Genomic DNA, 21028 nt, shown 5'->3' with positions numbered 1-21028 from the left:
CATCCACCTAAATTGGCAATAGACAGGTTAATATTCTGCTTTATGCGGATAATGCTGTGATTTTATCTCAGACTCCTATTTAGTAGTGTGTCCGAACCGGTCCGGCGGCCATTCCAAAGAATGGCCGAACTGCCGGACCGGTCCGGCCCTGCCTGGTTCGGGTCCGGGTGGGGGGTATGCCTTTAAGGGCGGGAGGGCTTGCTTAGCCCTCCCGCCTCCTTGCCCCCGCCAGCGCCCGTATTTTCCAGTATAGGGGCGCTGGAAACCAGCCGCCCCCCCGCTGCCGCAGCGGCGGCGGCGGCGAAAGAACTCCCAATTGTACTGCCAGCCCTCCCGCCCTCCCTCCCAGCTAGCTGCCCGCCCGCCCGCCCGCTCACCCGCTCACCGCTCACCCGATAGGAAACGAGAGGAGCTCCGGCACAGAGCTCCTCTCGTTTGGAAGGCCTCTGGCATAATGGTGTTTTGCGTGCGCCGCAAAGCACACCATTCGCCGGAGGCCCGGTCTACCCAGCGATCGGAGGCCCGGTCTACCCGGCCCTTTCCCGGCGGGTAGACCGGGCCTCCGGCAAACGGCGTGCTTTGTGGCGCGTGCATGCGCGCGCACAAAACACCATTATGCCGGAGGCCTTCCAAACGAGAGGAGCTCTGTGCCGGAGCTCCTCTCGTTTCCTATCGGGTGAGCGGTGAGCGGGTGAGCGGGCAGCTAGCTGGGAGGGAGGGAGGGAGGGCTGGCAGTACAATTGGGAGTTCTTTCGCCGCCGCCGCCGCCGCCGCGGCAGCAGGGGGGCGGCTGGTTTCCAGCGCCCCTATACTGGAAAATACGGGCGCTGGCGGGGACAAGGAGGCGGGAGGGCTAAGCAAGCCCTCCCCGCCCTAAAAACAAGGCCCCCCTTCGGTGCCGGTCCGGACTTCTCCGGACCGTGCACATCACTACTCCTATTGGTCTTCGTAGAGCACTCTGTTCTTTGGCTTATTTTTGCCATGAGTATGCCCTGGAAATTAATTATAGTAAGACCAAAATTATGGCCTTTGCTAAACATCCAAAGACCTTGAATTGGTCTCTGGCTGGACATAAACTAGAACAAGTAAAGACCTTTAAATACTTAGGGGTTGTTTTGTCTACAAAACGTAATGCACATCTGCAATATGTTACCCAAAATGCATGTAAATCACCATTGGCTATACAATCATATTTCTATCAGGATGGGGCTCAATTTGTACTAGCAGCCATTAAATTATTTATGGCTAAAGCCTGTTCTCAGTTACTTTATGGATCGCAGTTGGGCCCGTATATTAACTGTGCATCTTTGGAGGTTGTTCAGACGAAGTTCTTGAGATCTATTCTACAAACTCCAAATACAATACTGCGGTTGGAAACTGGTATGCCTAAAGTGGAGACCCGAATGTAGTTCTCCATTTTGAGCTACTGGTTGAAGTTGCTTTTTTTCTTCACAGGCCTTGTCCATTTAATTTTTACTGATAATTTCAACTCTTGCTGGAAGTTGTCAGTATCTCGTAGGTTATGTTTATGTGGCTTTAATCCAGATGTTTTATTGAAAATGGGATTCTCTCGTGCTTTAGTCCAGATGTTTTATTGAAAATGACTGGCACTAAAACAGCGGATCTATGACATGGAAATACAGACTGATCGGTCTTTAATTCCTAAAAGTTTTTTTGGGATCACAGCCTTATAATACTAAACCTGAGAATTATTTAGATAAGCTTACAATTGTCAAATATCGCAGGATGTTTACATTGGCCAGATTTAATGTGCTACCCTTCAGCTGATCTAGAGGACAGATTTAGCGGAATACCTAAAAAGCAGCGATTATGCCCTTGTGGCTCTGGAGAATGGGAATCAATTTTCCATATTTTACTTCATTGTCCTTTTTACAGGGATTTTCGCTTCTGTTACATCTTTCCTTTATTGGTTGATCTCCCAGGGCATACAGAAGCATCTTATGTTAATTATTTGCTCTCAGATCAGAAGGAGGAGGTAACAACAAAAGTTGCTAAATTTTGTGTGGCAACTAAGAATGCTAGACAACAGATAGTAAATCAAATTGTGTAAATTGGAGATATTGATTATGATGAGATAATATTAGACCTTTTGAATATATTTTTATATATGTATTTTTGTGTACACTTCTTTTATTATGAAAGTTTTTGGTCTGTGGCCGTAAACTAAACTGAAACTGAAATTGAAACTATAGATGGCCTACATCAGGGGTTCCCAAACGGGGGTACTAGTACCCCAGGGGTACTTAAGGACTCCCAGCCCTCCTGACTTATGCTGCAGCTGCACTATTTGTCCCCCATAAAAGGATCACTGGCTTGAGGCTGATACACCCATAGCAATACATTTGCTGCACAAGGGAGAAAGGATGGTGAAGACCTTCTTCCTTGGTTCTCGATTGGCTGACTACATGATGAAGCTTAGCATACCCCTCCCCTCAGCCTGACTGCTAAGCTTCAGAAAGTTAGCTCCGAGCTCTGAGTACCCCCACTGGAATTAATGGGAAAAGTAAACGTGTCGCATTAATTTCAATGGGAGTACTTATGAGTGGCTTAGTGTAGATGTAAGCTAGCGACTGGAGTAGCCTTCTCATAACGGTAACATTTAAATTTGGGTGTTTATATACACGCTTGTGCACATTAAAAATATCTATGCAGTACCAAAGCTGAAGATCTGTGGCAGAAGGGGTACACTTGTTAAAAAAAGGCTGGGAACCCATGGGCTATATAAATAATACGTAAGGGGGGGGGAATAACTTTTTATACTGCATCTCTGTATTTCACTGACAAAGCTTTTGTCCTAACCAAGCTCCAAAAGGCTATGTTCCTGGAAAACATTATGTCTGTAACTGATTTCATATTCAGTGTGCAGCTTATGATCTTGAGCGCCACCCACTATCAGTCTTTCTGATATCCTTGGACAGACACTTGTCAAACCATAACAGTGCAGATGAACAAAACCTCAAAGGAAAAGTGTAACTTCCAGTTAACGCTTCAAAAACTTTTTAAACAAACACAAGACACCATAGAATGAGACACCATAAAAAACTTGGGTTATACGAAAACTGATGACTTCATCAGCAAGAAAATCATGTCTTAATGTGAGTAGCAAAACTTACATATCAGATTTCACATCTGTTTAAAATAAACTGGAGATACCCAACTTCTCATGGGAAATACAAATTACTCTTTAATTCAAAGTTATTTTCTAGCCTAGTCTTGTGCATGGTTACCAAAAATCCCACTATGCAAGATGTAGTGAATAGCCTCCCCTCACTCTAAAAAGTTAACAGGAAGTGAACTCCAGGGCTCACCCAATCATCAGTCCAACAGGTAGGTGGGAATAGAGATCTGTTGCTGGGATTTTTGGGAGCAAGAAAGGAAGTCTGCGCAGAGAGTGCGGACTAGCATGAGGTCAGATGCCTCATGGCAGAGCTGCAGGATAATCTCTCAGGGTGAGAGATTGGCAGAAGGCTTGATTCTCATCAGGAGCTTGGTGAGTTCATGGGACTAGGAAGCCAAAGCTAGGGGCTTCGGAAGTCTAGGGCAAGAGAAAGTGTTAGAATTTCTGATTCTTTGGTGAGTGCTTTGCATTTTCCTAAATATCTGTTATTTGCAACTAAGTAACTAAATTTTAAAGTGTGCCACCCCAGCATCATTCAGGGTGCTTTTGAAGTACAGTGGTCCCTCTACTTACGAAATTAATCCGTTCCGAATGCACATTTGTAAGTCGAAAAGTTCATAAGTCGAAAAGCGGTTTCCCATAGGAATGCATTGGGAACGGATTAATGCGTTCCGGAGCCTAGAAAAAAGACCCAGACCCCCAGTAATGCTTGCAAACTGCACAGGAACATTTCTTTTCAAGAATAAACAGGCAGTAAACAGGCAGGCAAGTCAAGGAAACCGCATGTAAAATTCGTAAGTCAAGGAAACCGCATGTAAAATTTGTAAGTTGAGGAAACCCCATCTAAAAATTTGTAAGTCGAAAAAACCGAATCTAAAACCGGATCTAAAACTGCCGTTTGTAACTCGAAAAATACTTATGTCAAGTAGTTTGTAAGTCGAGGGACCACTGTATTATTGTAGCCAATTAAGTATTTTTAAATGTTTCTAAAAATCTAAAAGCCTCAGACAGAACCAATCTGCAGTAACTGAATAAAAGTTTTTTCTTTGTCCTGTACCTTTTACAAGCCTCCAAGGGTAGTTAATTAATAACTAAGGAGAAGGGGATTTTCTCTGGTGCAGAAACACATCTCAAAGACAGCTTGGACAATTAACAATTAATTCCATGTGCAGGCAGATGTACAGAGGGACGATTTACTCTTGCCTGCTGGCAAGGGGGAGCAAAAGGGAAATGGGGGTTGCTAGTCACCGCAAACCCTGTTGAGAAAGACTTCCTAAACCAGTGACTTGGTGGCAGCGAGATTTACCCTACCAGAGTCTTTTTCTTAGCTTTCTGGGTTTGGAAAATTAAAGTTTTTAAAGCCAGCCAGTCTGCTTCTCAAGCAGAGGAAATGGATGACTCGGCGCTAGAGCCTTTCCTCGTGCTAACTCAGACTAGTCAGTGAGTTAAGCATTAACTGGCTGAGGCAGGAAGGAGAGGAAAATTCCTTCCAGCCTACAATAATCTGCTACACATGGTTACGAAAAATACCTAAAACAGAGCTTTTCCAAGGTAAACATGCTTAGGGTTGCAGCCTGATCAGAAGTGCACCTAAGTAATATTGGAGCCTGGACCTAAAGGCCTTTGCCCCCCGCCTTTGCCCTCCTCCCCCCCATGAAAGATAAACATCATCCCCCTACATCCCCCATGACACATGAGATATTTTTCAACACATGGGTTCTCTAGGGCACAAACAGCAATTGAACTCACAGGAATGTTCCGAGTTCACAACTGCGCCTCTGACTGAGTCTGGCTGGGAGGGAGGGATCGAGCAGCCCAGACATCATGCAAATCAGCATGGTGGAGCAGCCCACCATGTCTCTGATGCTCTGAGTGGCCAACAAACAGCAGAATTGCAGGGAGAGGCAAGGTCTGTTGAGGACTGGACTTCCACCCTGAAGTCCGCAGGGAAGGCTACTCCTGAGCCTGATTATAAGAACAGTCTTTCTGGAACAGACCCAAGGCCTATCTAGTCCAGCATCCTGTCTCACACACTGGCCCACCAGATGCCTCTGGGAAGCCCACAGGCAAGAGCTGAGGGCATGCCCTCTCTCCTGCTGTTGTTCCCCTACAATGGTATTGAGAAGCATCTTGCCTCTTAGGCTGGAGGTGAACTTATGATCTAGGAAGTCCTCAGCAAGTATCGCCTCTAGTCTCATCTCTGCTAAGTAGCTTTAGGCGAGCCACTATTCTCTCAGTTTCAGACCCTCATCTGCAATATGAAGATAATACTAATCAGCCATACAGAGCTGTTGAAAGAACCACTGAGGTCATGTATGTGAAGCTCTGTATATATGTAAAATACTATACAGGAGAACCCCGTTACTTGTGGGGGTTCTGTTCCTTGCCTACTGCCGCAAGTAATGGAACTGCGAGTAACGAGGCATTAGGGCTAGGGGGAAAGGGGGGTTAAGTTCTAAGGTGGGGGGTTAGGTTCTAGGGTGGGGGGTTAAGTGGCAAAATGCTCCCCCAACCCATAACAGCTTCCACAACCCAAAACTCACTGTGGTGTACTCCGCGGGTCCACAGTGTTCCCAGGAATGCCCTTCAAAGAGTGAAATGCACCCCAAAACTGAAAAACTGGGGGGTCTGTCTTTTCTTTTTTTAAATGAGCAACAAAATGGCTCTTCCAGCCTCCTCCTGGGCTTTGTGAAACGAAATGGCAGCCGGAAGCAATTCCAGCCCTATAGGAAACGTGGATATGTGGGTTTTAACCCTTTCAGAGAGCTCTGGCTATAAAGCGGTATATAAATGTAAGTGCTATTGCTATTGATATTTCACATCCTCAGATACTGAAAAAGGGTGTCAATGAGACACTGTGCGGATACGCGAATAGTGGTTCCATGAATAAAGAGGTTCTTCTGTATAAATACTACATATTACTACTAGAGATGTGCATGGAACTGCGGCAGGGAGGCTCGAAGGCAGCGGGGGTCACCCTTTAAGAGAGGGGAAGGGTGCACTTACCCCTCCGACCACTTTCCCTCCACCGACGTCCGTGTTTATTAATGCCCATTGGGGCAGCAGCGTACCTCCCTACCACCCCATTGCCCTCGTCTTCCGGATATGACCGGAGGTCACCGATGTGCCTGAGCACATTGGCACAGGCGTATGTGATGTGTGCACGCCTGTGCTGGTGCACGCAGGCGCATTGGTGACTTCCAGTAATATCCGGAAGACAAGGGCAATGGGGTGGCAAGGAGGTACGCTGCTGCCCCAATGGGCATTAATAAAACACGGACGCCGATGGGAAGAAAGTGGCGGGAGGGGTAAGTGCACCCTCCCCCGCTCTTAAAGCGAGACCCCTGCCGCCTTCGAACCGGTTCTGTGCACATCCCTAATTACTACTGCTGAAAATGTCCTTAAGCACAGCAGAAGTCATTACTGTAGGCAGAATTTCTGGGTCACATGGGCTAAAATGTTGGGTACCAAAAAAAAGTACTAGTAAAGCACCTGTTTTGCAGAATTGCTGAAGTAAGTGCCATCTGATCAGTGTTATGGATGGGGAATAATATAATAAATATTTTAAAGGAACAACTGAAGATCATAAACTAATACATTCATTATTTTAAAAAATCTCACTGTTTCATTCAATGGACTGCCTTTGTTACTGTAGGGAGAATAGGCTTGAAGGAGGACTAGGCCTCAATTAGAATAACTGTGGCACGTGGGCTTCTCCAAATAAAGAAGAAAGTCCGAGAGAATCAAATCCCTATGTTCCAATCCAGAGTGAGGGGCAACATTTACTGGACAACAGCCTACAGAGAAGCAGGAAAGGGTATATTAGAGTTCAGTTCTTCTCTGGAGGCCTCTGAAGGAGGTCTGATCAGCAACTACTATGGGAAAAGATGAGATCAACAGCCTTGGGCTGGGAATCAACTGGAAGTTCCAAACAGGAAGCAAGTAGAAATGATACGGGCCAGCTTAGCTAGACACATCAGGGAATTTATTTTTAAGTTCTTGGATCTGACTACATGGTGCTTGTAGTTCCTGGGGAAGGGTTTTATTTGAATGAAAACAGCAATTTTTGATGCCTCTATAGTTTTCCTGATCATTCAATTATTAATAAACTGTTTATTATAGAGTGTCACTCCTCATTGGGTCCTACCATAGTCACATGTTCCTGAAAGCCTAAGACTCCTCAAGCCTTTCTTGTAGGAAGGGGTTTTCCCCTTTACTCTCCCAGAACATTCGCTTGGAAGGGTGAATCTGCTCATATAAAAAGTAGGTGGTGACAACCTACCCAAGACTCCTCACAGCTAGAGGAGGAATTTTGTATCCCTTGCCCTTTGGATTGTTACAGTTACTTACCCACTTTTGGTGTAATACTGATCCTTCTCTTTCCCTCTAGTCCGCTCCTTCTCTCTCGCCTTCTCTTTATCTCTGCCTTTACGCCTTTCTTTATCACGAGACCTGCTACGACTTCTCCTGTGGCTTGTCCTTTCACTGCTTCGGCTATAAGAACGTTGATGAGGTCTTGAGTGTGACCTAGAAGTTGGATAGTAAGTTAAACACAATGTAAAAATGTAGCAATTCTGTCAATTTAAGTATTGTTTTCCACCTACTGAATTCATGTAGCACATGAATTACAAGTGGTTTGTTCATAAGTATTTTTAAACTTGAAAAACATCATGTCAAAAGGGAAAAAATGATTTATTTCTTGCCTTGGAAATAACATATCAATATAGTTAAGAGAGTGAACTCTCATCTTGTACAGACAAACTTAATGGGCCCGAATAATTCCAACGACATTAGAATCAGGACACTCATCAGTTCCCCCAGGAAGCAGCAAGACAAAGGAAGGGGAAAGCTTATCCTCCAGCTTATATTCCCCATATCAACAGGTTCTTCAGAACAGACACTTGGCCTGATTTGGGTAACAAACTTGATGAGAAGGAATATTGAGCAATATTGATTCTAATTTGTCTCCAAGTTAGGACCTAGTAATACCTTTATTAGGACCAACAAAAATGATACAAAATCTTGAGAAGCTAGCTTTAGAATTCAACACAATTCATCAGGCTGGATGTTACTTTAAGTCCCTTTCTCCCCTGCCTGACCTTTTCATTTTTGGCCTTTCCATTCTATCAGTAACACTAGAATACAGAGAGGATTTCCCCACAGGTTAGCCAGCAAGATGAAAAGACCAGATACAAGGAGGGGAAAGGATGGCAGGTGAGGTTGAACCTTCTTCCCTATTTGTAGCCGAGGCCTTCTCAAGTGGTAGCAGGATGTCAGTCCACCTTTTTCAGACTAAGGTAATGTGGTGATCCACACACTGTTAAATAAATCAAGAGGGGGGAAACACACATCTAGCTTATCTCTTCTGGGAACAGGATGCTGTACCATTATGGGCCTTTGGGGTGATTGATCAAGGCATTTCTTATTATCTCTATTATCTTAAGAACATAAGAACAGCCCTGCTGGATCAGGCCCAAGGCCTATCTAATCCAGCATCCTGTTTCCCTCAGTGGCCCACCAGATGCCTCTGAAAAGCCCGCAGGCAAGAGGTGAAAGCATCTCCTCCATGCAGAAAGGCAGTGTCTGACATCGAGCAATGAATCACTGGCACAGCAAGCAAATTTGCACTAGCACAAGAAGTTAGCTTAGCTGCACTAAAAAACTGGGATCTACAAAATTGTGCAACAGCACCCTTGCACAAATATCCCCATTAAAACAATTGAAGTATGCTGTAGGTATGCAACTCTTACACAATCACAAACATTCTTGTAGTAGCACAACACTGGTCTGGAAAGCAAGCTCCCAACTTAGAGCAACTAGCTAGCACAACGGTTCTGCAGTAGCACAACATCCTTCCACAAGTGGTTCATTCCTCTGATGTTGTCCAATCTAGCTGAATAAGAACTATAAGGAAAAACAAAAAGGGATTATTGCAATTATGCTTTGATCTTTCCCTTCCATGCAGACATTAAAAGCACTTAATCACATTCCACAAAGAGGGCTGTGGAGACATGGGATCAAGTATAGCTTGTAATGATTGTCCGCAAACATAAAGCACCCCAACATTTCCCTACATATATTATTATTATTATTATTATTATTATTGGGAACATAGGGAACAATTCCCACCACCAGCCAGTTTAAACTAAGGTCTGGTAGAAAGCTTTAAAAAAATAACTTGGTGGGCACCAAAAGTTGTGGAATAGCTCCAGAACCCTTTAAAAGACACCCTCCTTTGACTTAGGCAGGTGCAAAACATAAGTAAACCAATTGTAGCACAGATAGGCTTTGGCATAAAAGTTATTTCCAAGCACAGTCTGTTGAGAATAAGAACATGTAAAATGGTGTGTATTCAGGGATATTTGAGTTTGAAGGCAAATTCAGGATAAGATGGAAAAACAAAAAAAATTCAAAACAAAAGCACAGCAGTAGTCTTACTACCTGGTCATACAGCATTGATCAAATCAGATAGCTCCTTAACAACTGAAAAACTGTTTCAAAGTTCAAACCATCTTTTTAGGAGAAAATAGCTGCAGGCACACCTTGTCCAGAGAACAAGGGTAGCTCTAGGTGAAGACCAACTTTTTTTTTAGTTTACTGATCAACCAACTAAAACACCGATGTTTAATTAAGATTTCTTTAATCAAGCAACAGTCCTAATCAAAATGCACAATTCCAACACACCTCTAAAGTGATCAAATATCATCCCCAAACTCTGCCAATGCAATTGCCTCTGATCCCTTTAAACAGATGATGGGAATCTTCCAATGTATTACCAGTTGAGTAAATATTTCATACAGCCAGTGTTTATGACAAATGCTGATACTGCAGTTTCCAAATCAGTGTCTGATAGAGTACTAGGTTTCTGTAAGCCAGTCCACCTAGGGCTAACTTTGTTGAAAGTTGAAGCTGCTGCATAATGTAATGGCACATATTACTATATGAATGAGTCACTGGGAGCTTATTGCACTTACAAACCAGATCCACAATGGCTTCCTATAGATTTGTTGTTGTTGAGTTGTTGACAAATTTCAAGATGCTGCTTCTTAATCATAAAGCTTTTAATGACTTGCACTTAGCAAACTTAAAATACCATTTCCCCACTTCTGATCTTTGAGTTAAGACTTGAAGGACCAACTTCTACAAGCTCTTTGCTTGTGCTGATCGGCTGACCAGATACTGGACTCTGATTTTCGTCCAAGTCCTAGGTGAACTATATACTCCATAGAATCTCTCTTGTCTTCAACTGCTGGTTGTGGTGAGGATGCATAAAGCACCCTGAATCCTACTAGGAAAGTGCTTAGTGCTGCCAAATGATAAGCAGAACCAGTGAGCTGTATGTATAAGAACTGCCTTGTCACATCAGACCAAAAAGACCACCTAGTCTGCATTCTGCCTCCATTCTACATGACAGAGTCTGAAGAAGGTCACAAACTAAGAATGGTGGAGCAGCTATCCTTACGTTTTGTATTTACCAGCTAATTATTAAGAACTAAATCCATTTAAAAAAGCAAAGAGAGGCATCTTAATTGGCTGTCTTACTGAATTATGGAATTCCCTTCCCACTGAGAGCCAAACTACCTGTTATGTTATTCCTGTCATTAGAGCTAATATGCTTATTTTTCCCTCAGTAAACAGCATGCACAGAGGGATCTAGATTGGGACTATGGTATGGAGGAAGCAGAGGCTTTAATCCTTTGCTCCCATCACAGTCCCAGTCCAGACTGGGTTTCCTCATTATGCTTATTTGTGCTGGAAGGAAAGCTTCCATTCTGAAGCAAACCACAGTCGTGAGAAGGGGCTGATCATGATCAGAGACATGATGCAGGAAAGAATTAAAGCCCTCTTCCTCCCATGCTGTGGTCCTGATCCAGATTTTCCCCTCCTCATGTGTACTATTTATGGAGGAAAAATAAAGGCTATCACCCTAACAACATAATGTATAGTTTAGCCCAGAAACACACCAGAGTATATGCCTGAGCATTTTTCTAGAATCCAAACCAGCATAGGAGTAAAAAGGGTTAAGAATTTATCTTCTAATGATGGTAAGAGGGGGAAACCTATACTTTTTATTTTTAACATATATTCTGACCTGAGCATCAGAAAGATGTAGAAAACATCAGAAAGAGGTAAAAATAAAATAATTTAAACAAAGCTATCCTCCTATCACATTTTCTGTAAGGCTAAGTATATTACAAAAATAATTACTTCCAATTATCAGAATCAAATGCAAAAATATTTATCTCACAAAAATAGCAGGGAGAAAGGGAAGGAAGTTGTGGTGGAAAAAAAAATTAACGTGGAGAGTTGACTACCAACCCTACCGAAAAAAGGAGGGGGGACCTCACAGCACACACCCATCATGCCAAAGGTTAAGTCATTTAGTCAAGTTCAAAGATCTTCAAAGACTTCTTAGATCCAGATAAGCCCATATGCTACAAAAATCCTATGAAAAAGCCATTTCTTTCCAATCTGCTTTTTATGTCTAACTTACAGAACACACACAGATGCTTGGCATCACTCAGCATCCCTGAATTTCACACCAGATAATCAGGGTTCACCAAAAATTTTCCTATCTAAAATCCTAAGCAATGTCTTTATTCCTTTAGCACTCATCCCACTTGTTTTAAAAAAGCAAAACAAAACACACAGACATCCTGAAAATATCCATAAAAGACTATTCAGTTACTGCACAATAAGTGCTAATTTGCTAATTTCTTCACAGGTAATCAATTAAAATGTAAAATATTGGATAAAATGAGTTGCACTAAATTTAACAGCTGCTCCATAAGCATAATTAGTTTCACAAGGGCCATATGTAATCCAAACAGAGACAGAGTTGAAACAAATAAAGCAGATTTTAAAACAAGTTTGAGAAAATCTGCATTTAATTAGCAGGTGGGCACTACAACTGCATAATGTTTTTATACATTTGTATTTATGAAGTGACAGAAGATCTAAGGGCTTTTTAAAATGGCGTTTATTGTTTGAATGAGAGCTGTTTTGCTGCATACTAAAGTGATTTAAGTCCTTATAGCTCCGCTTTGAAAAAAATCATAAATGGTGAAAGAAAACATGTGGAAAACTGTAAAGCTAGAAAGAATTTGCGACAAAAAACAGATACACATACCATAACCAAAAGGAAACTACACTTAATTAAATGTACACTACATCTGGAATATCAGCCTAATAAAACATGAAACTACTAATTTTCATTGTTCTATAGGAAATGAGGTCAGTGTCATTTAGCATTCCCCAAATTATATTGCTCTAACACACTAAAACACCATCTAATCTTTTAAAAGTATTATAGCTCAAAAACTATTAACAATTTTTCCACTTCTGAAAAGTGTAAGATGGTTTGGATCCTTTTCACACCCCATTCTGGATGACAGCTTAAGCGAGAGATCTTGAATACTAGGGCGGATCTTGAAAGGGCATGTGTTAAGTTTAAATGAACTATGGAGTCTGGCCAGCAACCGCCACCCACAAATCAGGTCTTCAAAAGTGTCAAGTTTTTATAGACATATTATCGATAATAGTTTTTCAGTTGATAGCCTCATAAACAATCAACACTTTTGATTATAGTTCATCACCAGTTTTCTAGTTATGAATCAAATTGTTCACATAGACACAAATGAAACACTGAGAACAGAACAACACAATTACTTTCTTTATTCAATGATTTATCTGCAGTCACCTCTCGTGGTGTTCCATGTGAATCCTAGTCCTGCTGAATAAATTCAAGACTTGAACAAGCTCCTCCCTTTCCTCACTGTTCACACTTGGCAAGTCAAGAGCTCACAATGCAACAAAATGTGTGCTTAGCTTATTAATAAGACCAAGTTCCACAAAGATGAACACCAAGATTACTGTGATATGCATCATATGATATTCACCCATACTATTAGTACATAAAACTTTTGTATGAGATATGTTTGAGATCTACACCAGCCAACTGAGGAACAATCTATCTGCATGCTTCAATTGAAACAAGTGTTTACTTTTCAATTGCAGAGGACAGAAATAGTAGCATTGCAGAGAGCAAATTCAAAATGCATTGGTACTCACAGCCATGCTCCATCTGCCTTGTGTTTACAGACTTCCCACATGTGCAGGTAAACTGAACATGTACACTTTCTGTATCCATTATATGCTCTTCTTTTTGTCCTGAAAAACCCAACTTACCTCCCTTCATTCAACAACTCAAGTTTCTTATTTGCCTGATTACTTTATACAGTCAAAGCAAGCAGACTTTCTGGATGTACACAAGCTCTGCAAAAGCAAAGCTGGGGCTGCCAAGAAAAATCCCTCACTGACCGTAGTTAGGGATGAACACATACAACTTACCTGAGCTCAATTAACTAACTTTTAGTATTTTAATTCATTTATTGCAGCTTTTAAAAAACTATTTATTAGCACTAACATCAAGATGTATCTTTCAATTTGCTCTAACACTGAAGATTTTCTGTGCTGAAATAGTCATTCTCCCAGATAAAAGTACATGCCGAGACATTCGAGTTATGTATTTTAAGATACAAAAGAAACCTATTTGGGTCTAATTATTATGGAAAACTTTTCAGACATTTAAAAATATTATTTAGATCAAAGGTTTGCAAAACGTTTTGTCATTTACATAAATAACTTTCATAGTTACAAATAAATAACTTGCATTGACTGTCGCTTTAAAATTTAATTATTAAATGTTTGATTTCTAACACGATGACAAGAGTTTTCCACATTTTACAAACTCTAGAAATTTTAAAAACAGACAAATACTGGTACATTTTAATGTATCCTTGATTAATAAGTAAACAGCTCCTTCAAACAGCAAGGCAGCACCGTGCAAGACAAATCTCTTGCCTTTCTCTACCCATCATTTATCTATGCCAAAGCAGTGGCAGTAAAAATGGATGAGATGGTGCACAATGCATTGTTGGAGTTTTTTAACCACTGGGGCTGTTGCACACATAAAAGGCAGCCCCGGCAGTGTTGTGGGGGCAGGAAGTTGCACGACTTCAAAGAGCATGCAGGCGCATCATGCCTGAGTCTGGATTGGGCGGTGTATTAAATCTCCTAATAAAGTAAGTAAATAAATAAATTATGGTGCTTCCTTCGAAAAGAATGGAAGTAGCACTGCGGAAGTGCCCGTATACTGTTTTAAAATTGTTGTGCAATTGCTCACCTATACAACATGGCCAGGGCTGCCTTTCATGTGTGCAACAGTCTTGACAGGTAAGAAACACAAACACTAAATTGTGAACTATGTCAGCCAGTTTTCTGATTAAGCAAGGAGGGGGGAAAGCCCATGTCCCATCAAGTGCCCATATGTTGGTGGGGGTGGGGTGTGTGTGCATTGCCTCCCTGTCTTCAGGTCCATGCGAGCCTTGCCAATTAAAATGATGGCTGCATTACTAGTACTTAATTCAGAACTGCTAGTATTCAAAAAATATTTTTGTTTCTCTCTCAGTACCTATTCTAATGAATATTTCCAATAAAGTCAAACTATAGATTTCCTACAGTAGAACCTAACCTAATCTTCCAGTTAAGAGAGGACATATACATAATGCTTTGTAATAAACTCAGTTTCTAAAACCTAAAACATTATTAAATATAGAGTTGCTGATCGCAATGCCAATTTTCTTATTCTCCAAACTAAAATTGTAGCAATAATGCACATTTCTTGGGTAACTTTAGAGCCCTCTGAAAGTTAAGAAGGGTTATAAAAACCAGTTATGGAGATGAGTAAATGGAGTCTTAGTGAAAAGGCATATCAACTACTATTCCTTCTGAAGAGACAAGTAAACTTTTATAACAAAAGGAGAACCCAGCTGAATTAGGGCAAAGCTTCATCTAGGCCACCATCCTGTTTCCCATGGTGGCCAGCCAGCTGCCTCCAGGTATTTATTTTTTAAATTTTTATTCATTCATTCATTCATTCATTCATTCTATCTATCTCGCAGACACAAACGCTCTTAAGATATTTTAAAAAGACAATGTAGTCATATACAGCATCCCAAGAGCAAACCCTGCAATTTCAGTCCCATGTTGATCTGCTCAGAAACCCTACCCGCCTGCTATCTACTGTTACAGCATTTGAAGACACAAGTACTGTAACCATGGACAGATTCTGCCCCTAACTGAAAAGCTAGGGTGTGTGCCCCAGCGTTCCAATTACAGGCAGAATCTGTCCACAGTTACAGCACTTGTCTCTTCAGACAACTGCTGAAGGCAGACACCTGGGTGGGACTTCAGGGCACATTCTTGTAACACTGTACGTGAGTGTAACCCTGCTTTTTAAAGCAGTCTAAAGAGGGCTACTCTATTCAAATATTAATTACCATAGGCTTTTATCAACACCTAATATCTTGTCTTTAAAAACAAAAAAACAAAAAACCTTCAATATCCACAAAGAGAACTTGATCTGGAAATACGATTTCTGTGAAGGACAAGTTGTTCCAGTTATTCTCATATCCTGCTCAATTAACACTCCTTATGTTAGATTCTCCCCATTGGGATCCAAAGTGGTTTACAACAATAATTAAATTACAATAGTTAAATCGCAAACAATAAAACTATTAGTGACACACACAGAAAAAGGTAAATCAAGACAAAGTATGGAAAGAAAAAATAATTAAGAATTATTTGAGAAAGCCAAAAAGATCAACCTACACTGAAAATCAGCTTACAAAATTGCTCAAATCCATGGTGCAATATATGTCTGCATCCTTGGTTACATGTCCATGGTATAAGACACCAATATGCTCAGGAGGCTATAACAAAGCTTAGGGGATTACTCCATTGGTAAGGGGAACTCTTTTCCATATAACAGTTAACACTATTAGACAGGCATCTAGCTGTCCAGCAGAATGATCCTAGAATTCAGTTCAGTTCAAGGTTTATTACAGTCATGACCAGCACAACAAGGAAATAGAATAGAACATATAACACAGTTATCCTCTCTAATAAAAGCCTTGGTGTCCATCTGTGGACACCAAGGCGTGTGTCCATGCCTCCCTCGGCCGTTCTGGGCATGCACGGAGCGCATGCCCAGTACAGCCGAGGCAGAAACGGACACAGGGACCAGGCAGCCATCTTGGTTGCTTCGCCCGGCCGCGGAAAGGCCAGAAGCGGCCGCCGCAAAGCCGGGGAAGAGGCGGCGGGGGAAATTGACCGAGGCGGCAGCAGAGCCGCCGCCTCGGCCAGAGGAGAGAGGCCAGAAGGGAGAGACGGAGACCGGCCCGGGGAGATGGAGACCGCCCGGCCGGTGACTGGGTCTCTGGAGAAAGGGCAGGGAGGAAGGGAAAGATGGAGGAGGGAGCCCACCGGGTGGGCAGGAAAGGAAGGCGAGTGGCGGAACTCTCCCCTACTAGCGCCCATTATTTAAACGGGCTTGAAAACACTTGTAAAACATAATACCACTTATATCACAATACCCATGGGTATATTACTGAAACCACCAAAAGCCTCCCAATCTTAAGGAGGGAGTTAATTACTAAAACTAAAAAAATTATAAATAAGACAGAGTGAATATACAATTGAAATAAAAATATAAATAAGAATTTTAAAAGATAGCAGGTCAACAGTCTCAAAACCCACCAACTATAAAAAGCTATAGGGCAGCACTGGATTTATTAATTAGAAGTTGACGCAATCTTTGAGCTGCCACACAGAAGCCCGCCACTTTCCAGGTAATGGCAGGAATACTATCCTCAAGCAGGAAGGCAACTTGTTGGCTAGGCGAATTTCCTGGGAAACAAGCCAGCAATGAAAATATTAAGTAATTAATATTTATTATTAATATTAATTAATTATTAATTAATATTAATGGAAATATTATTCTAGACGTAAGTCTCTATAAAAGGAGCAATGAAGCAGAACATGTTCGATTGATTCAACTTCCCCATTACCAAAAGGGCATAGACACTCCGCATAAGGAGTTCCATTGTAGCGACCTTCAAGAACAGCAGAAGGAAGGCATCTACATCTAGCTTGTGTGAAAGCCAACCTATATTTGGGGATCTCTAATTGTTGCAAGTAAGTTAAAAGAGCAACAAGGTACCTTGTGGTATCATTACAATAAAAACCTGAGGACTTAGATAAATCTTCCTGCCACGCCGCATCTAATATTTTCTGTTTCAGCAAGGCACGGGCTTGTTGTACTTCCATTTTAAGCAGGATAAGTGGAACCAACCCCAATGTTGCCAATTTAGTAAGTATTTTACATTCCCAGGAGACATTAAATGAATCTTGTAATGTAAGAGATACCAGACAACCATGGGAATTATGGATCTTAATCCAGTAAAAAATTGTAAGCATCCAATATCTAGCCTCCACCTTGACTAGACCCGTCTCCAGTCTCAATCTGGCATTAGAGACACAATGGAGGATCAAAAGTACAGATCTAAGAAATTTAGATTAAATTCTCTCCACCTGCTGAAAACTAGGTAAGGGCCCTAGTTGCGCACCATATGTAAGCTGAGCAAGAGATTTGGCAAGAAAAAGTTTAATGGCAGAAGGTGTAAAACACCCCCTGCCCACTTACTCCAGAAGAACCTGAGAATAGCAGGCGCACTCCTCTGAGCATTCTGGGACACATAGGTAGCATGTGGCTTCCTAGAGCCCGAGGCATGGAAAAGGACGCCCAAATAGTTAAAGGCAGAAACTTGCTGAATAGGGTGGTCATTAAATCTCCAATTATGATGTTTAGGGTTTTTTTTACCAAGGGCCATAATCTTTGTTTTAGCATAATTAATTTCAAGACGATTTTCTTTACAATAGGAAGCCAATACCCCCAGGGCACGTCTGAGGCCCACAGGTGATCTTGCCAGGATAAGAGTATCATCAGCATACAGCAATGAATTAATGTGTCTCTCTGCTAACTGGGGGGTGAAAATTCAAATCTGCTAAATGAGTAACCAAATCATTCATATAAAAAAATTTTTAAAGGGGAGCCAGTATACAGCCCTGGCGCACCCCTCTCTGAGTGGGAACTGCAGACGACAAATGGCCCCAAGGGGAGCACAGCACCTTCAAGGCTGAATTTTCGTGTACAACAGAGATCAAGGCCAAGAGGCTGTGATCGATAGAGGAAGCTATTAATTTCTGCCACAGTCTAGATCGTGAGATGGAATTCAAGGCAAATCTTAGATCTATGAGAGCAGCATAAAGCGAATTAGGATACTTCTCACAAAGATATTGCAAAATTAAACAATTATCCATGGTAGATCTTCCTGCCCTAAACCCAGCCTGTTCCTCCGCAAAGATGGATTCCTTGTCCATCCAGTCCCTTAGCTTCCAATAGAGATGTCTTGTGTACAACTTACTAATAACACTAAGGAGACTAAGAGTTCTATAATTGGATGGATCACCTCTTTGTCCTTTTTTAAAAATAGGCATGATAACTGCCAGCTCCCAATCCTGAGGGACGTGCCCCGTCCTATCTATCACAGTAAATAGGGTGGCTAAAACAGGTGTCCACCAATCAATATTATTTTTAATCAGCTCTGGGAGAATGCAATCAGTTCCAGCGGCCTTGCCTGCCCTAAGTTAAACAATCAAATCTTTAATCTCTGCCTCCGATACTGGTGGCCAGGGGATCCCAGAATTACTAACTCTACATCTGTAAGCGTGAGTAACTGTTCTGGATCAAACTCATAGAGTGAAGCATCATCTCAGGGTACTCCAGAGGAACAAAGTCAGGAACAAGGGGTTTGTGAAAATGAAGAAATAAAGTTCATTTTGTACAGACACAAAGCAAAAAGTTGGTATTTGGCAGTGATTGTGATACCTGAAGCAAAGGCAGTTCCCAAAGAGGAGGGAGAGGAGGGGCTCGCAGAGCCATGCCATGGCAGCAGAAGTGAAAATCAAATGTTTGGCTGGGAAAGGAGGTAGCAATTAATGGGAAGCCATCTTAAAAACCTTTCCTGAAATCTGCTGACTTGTGAGGGATGACAAGGGAGTTGCATTCTGCAGGCAAGCCCATTTCTAGGTTTGATCCATTCCAGGTTATCAGCTGAATGATTACTTTAAAATGCATCTTAAGATTTCCGTGACTTCACTCAGGGGGGAGGACTCAGCTTCTGGCCTCATATGAGCCTTATAAAGAGGCAGACAATTAAATGCACACACAGGTACTCAAGCTGGACAACGTTCCTGAAATCAAGCTTTTTGCCAACAGATGCAAAAAGGGAGCCTAGTTTATTTATTGGTTTTACCTTCTGGGGTTTTCTTAGGGGTAAAAGCCAGCAGCTGCAAAGGTGGGCAAGCATGGGTGAGGCAGTACAATTTGCATTGAGGTGCCAAGAATCTAGAATGCCAGATCTAATTAAGTGACCATGGAGCTGCTTTAACTGCATTTTTTCTTTATTGCAATAAGGTTACAGTATATACACATATCAAGGATGATAATGATACATGTAAACAGAACTGAAAAGAAAATCCCTTAACACGACTTAACATAATAGGATACAACCGACACAGGAGAGGAAAAGGGTTGGGTTTGGGGTTTGGGGTGTTTTTTTTTTTTTAAAGACCACTTTCTTCAAGGATATCTGACTTATATTTCAAAGCATAAATAGTGCACTGAAGTTCAACCAAATTACTAAGAATTCTTCTTCTTTACCTTGGCGACCAAAAAACCCCAGTTCAAATGCAAAGCACATATCTTCTGAAACTGTTTTTAAATCCTCTGATACTTTGAGAGCTGAGTTTGATATACCTTCAAATGCTAGCTGGCAGCTTATCCAGCTAAAGCATTTATTGTCACGGCTCTTTGGTCCTGATGAGATTGCAGCTTCTGAAATTCCATCTTTATTATTAGATTTGGAACATTTATTAGATAAACCTAAGCCTGTAACCTTGCTTTATTAGAAACTTAAAGACATTGATAAGATTGATATTGTTTATATCTAAGGTCTTTGGAATAATGACCTTGAATACCCCATTTTATTAAATCAGTGGAGGGTCGCATTGAAGGAAATGAAATGTGCCTTTTAAAATCTTAAATTATGGCTAATAACAGCAGAAATTTTTGTTCCATGTCTATTGGACAACTCAGAGAATGTTTAATAAGGGATGGTTGCAGACTGCTACATGTTGGAGGCAGTGTTCTGCTCACAAGTTTTTTTTATGTCCGTTCAGTTAATTTTAGATTCTGCTCAGGTTGAATCAGGAGGGCCCCACTTTGAATGCATGTGTGTGCACACTGCCTTGATACTGCCGCCCAGAACAAAACTCATTCCACACACAGATGAAAAAGATTAGAGAACACTGGTTGGAGGTGTAATTTGTACAAGGGTACACTTACACATATGGTTTGGTCTTGTCCGGTTATTGCACCGTTTTGGTTTGAAATTCATAAGGTAGTCAATATGACACTGCAGTTATTGTCTGTTAAAGATGTTCATGTTTTGTTGGGCTATATCTCCAGCATAAAGAATCTAGCAGTCCATCAAGAACTGTGGATTCTTCATGCTTCGGGTATTGCCAAAAGGATTAAAATACAACACTGGAACGACAAAATTACTTTGCTTTGATTGTATTTAAAGGTGTGGTTTGCTGAGCTGCCAAGGCACAGTTATTGTCCTGAAACTTGAGATTTAAGCTCATTTAGAATATAGGAGTCTTGGATGTGGTTCCAGTCTTTCCTGGGCTCTCTGCACAGTTTAGGATAGCATGAGATTGCTTTATTGGTCCAAAAGGAAGCTGACCCACATGGCACCAAGTTTTTTTTTTATTTTGCAACTGTCTCACTACATTTTGGATTTAAAAAATGAAGAGGAGCCTGTCCTCTAACATGTCTGTCATATGGTATGGAGCTATGTATTGTAGAAGCCACCGCAAAGAAGCTTCAAAGGTCGAGGGAGACACAGGAGGGGCTCCTTCTGT

At 41.6% G+C, this 21028-nt stretch overlaps 1 protein-coding gene across 3 annotated transcripts in view; it reads right to left on the bottom strand.

The window, feature by feature from the left end:
• Positions 1-21028, bottom strand: part of RSRC1 (arginine and serine rich coiled-coil 1) — a 354988-nt gene that overhangs the window by 268776 nt on the left and 65184 nt on the right. For all 3 annotated transcript variants that reach the window (XM_053309286.1, XM_053309288.1, XM_053309287.1), the window contains one exon: positions 7490-7666. In XM_053309286.1, the coding sequence (XP_053165261.1) occupies positions 7490-7666 (177 nt within the window). The remainder of the gene's footprint in view (positions 1-7489; positions 7667-21028) is intronic.

Source organism: Hemicordylus capensis, chromosome 3 (genome assembly GCF_027244095.1).
Source record: "Hemicordylus capensis ecotype Gifberg chromosome 3, rHemCap1.1.pri, whole genome shotgun sequence".
In the NCBI taxonomy this organism is placed as follows: domain Eukaryota; kingdom Metazoa; phylum Chordata; class Lepidosauria; order Squamata; family Cordylidae; genus Hemicordylus; species Hemicordylus capensis.
Note: the sequence above shows the minus strand (reverse complement) of the source record. Positions and strands in the feature narration are given on the sequence as shown.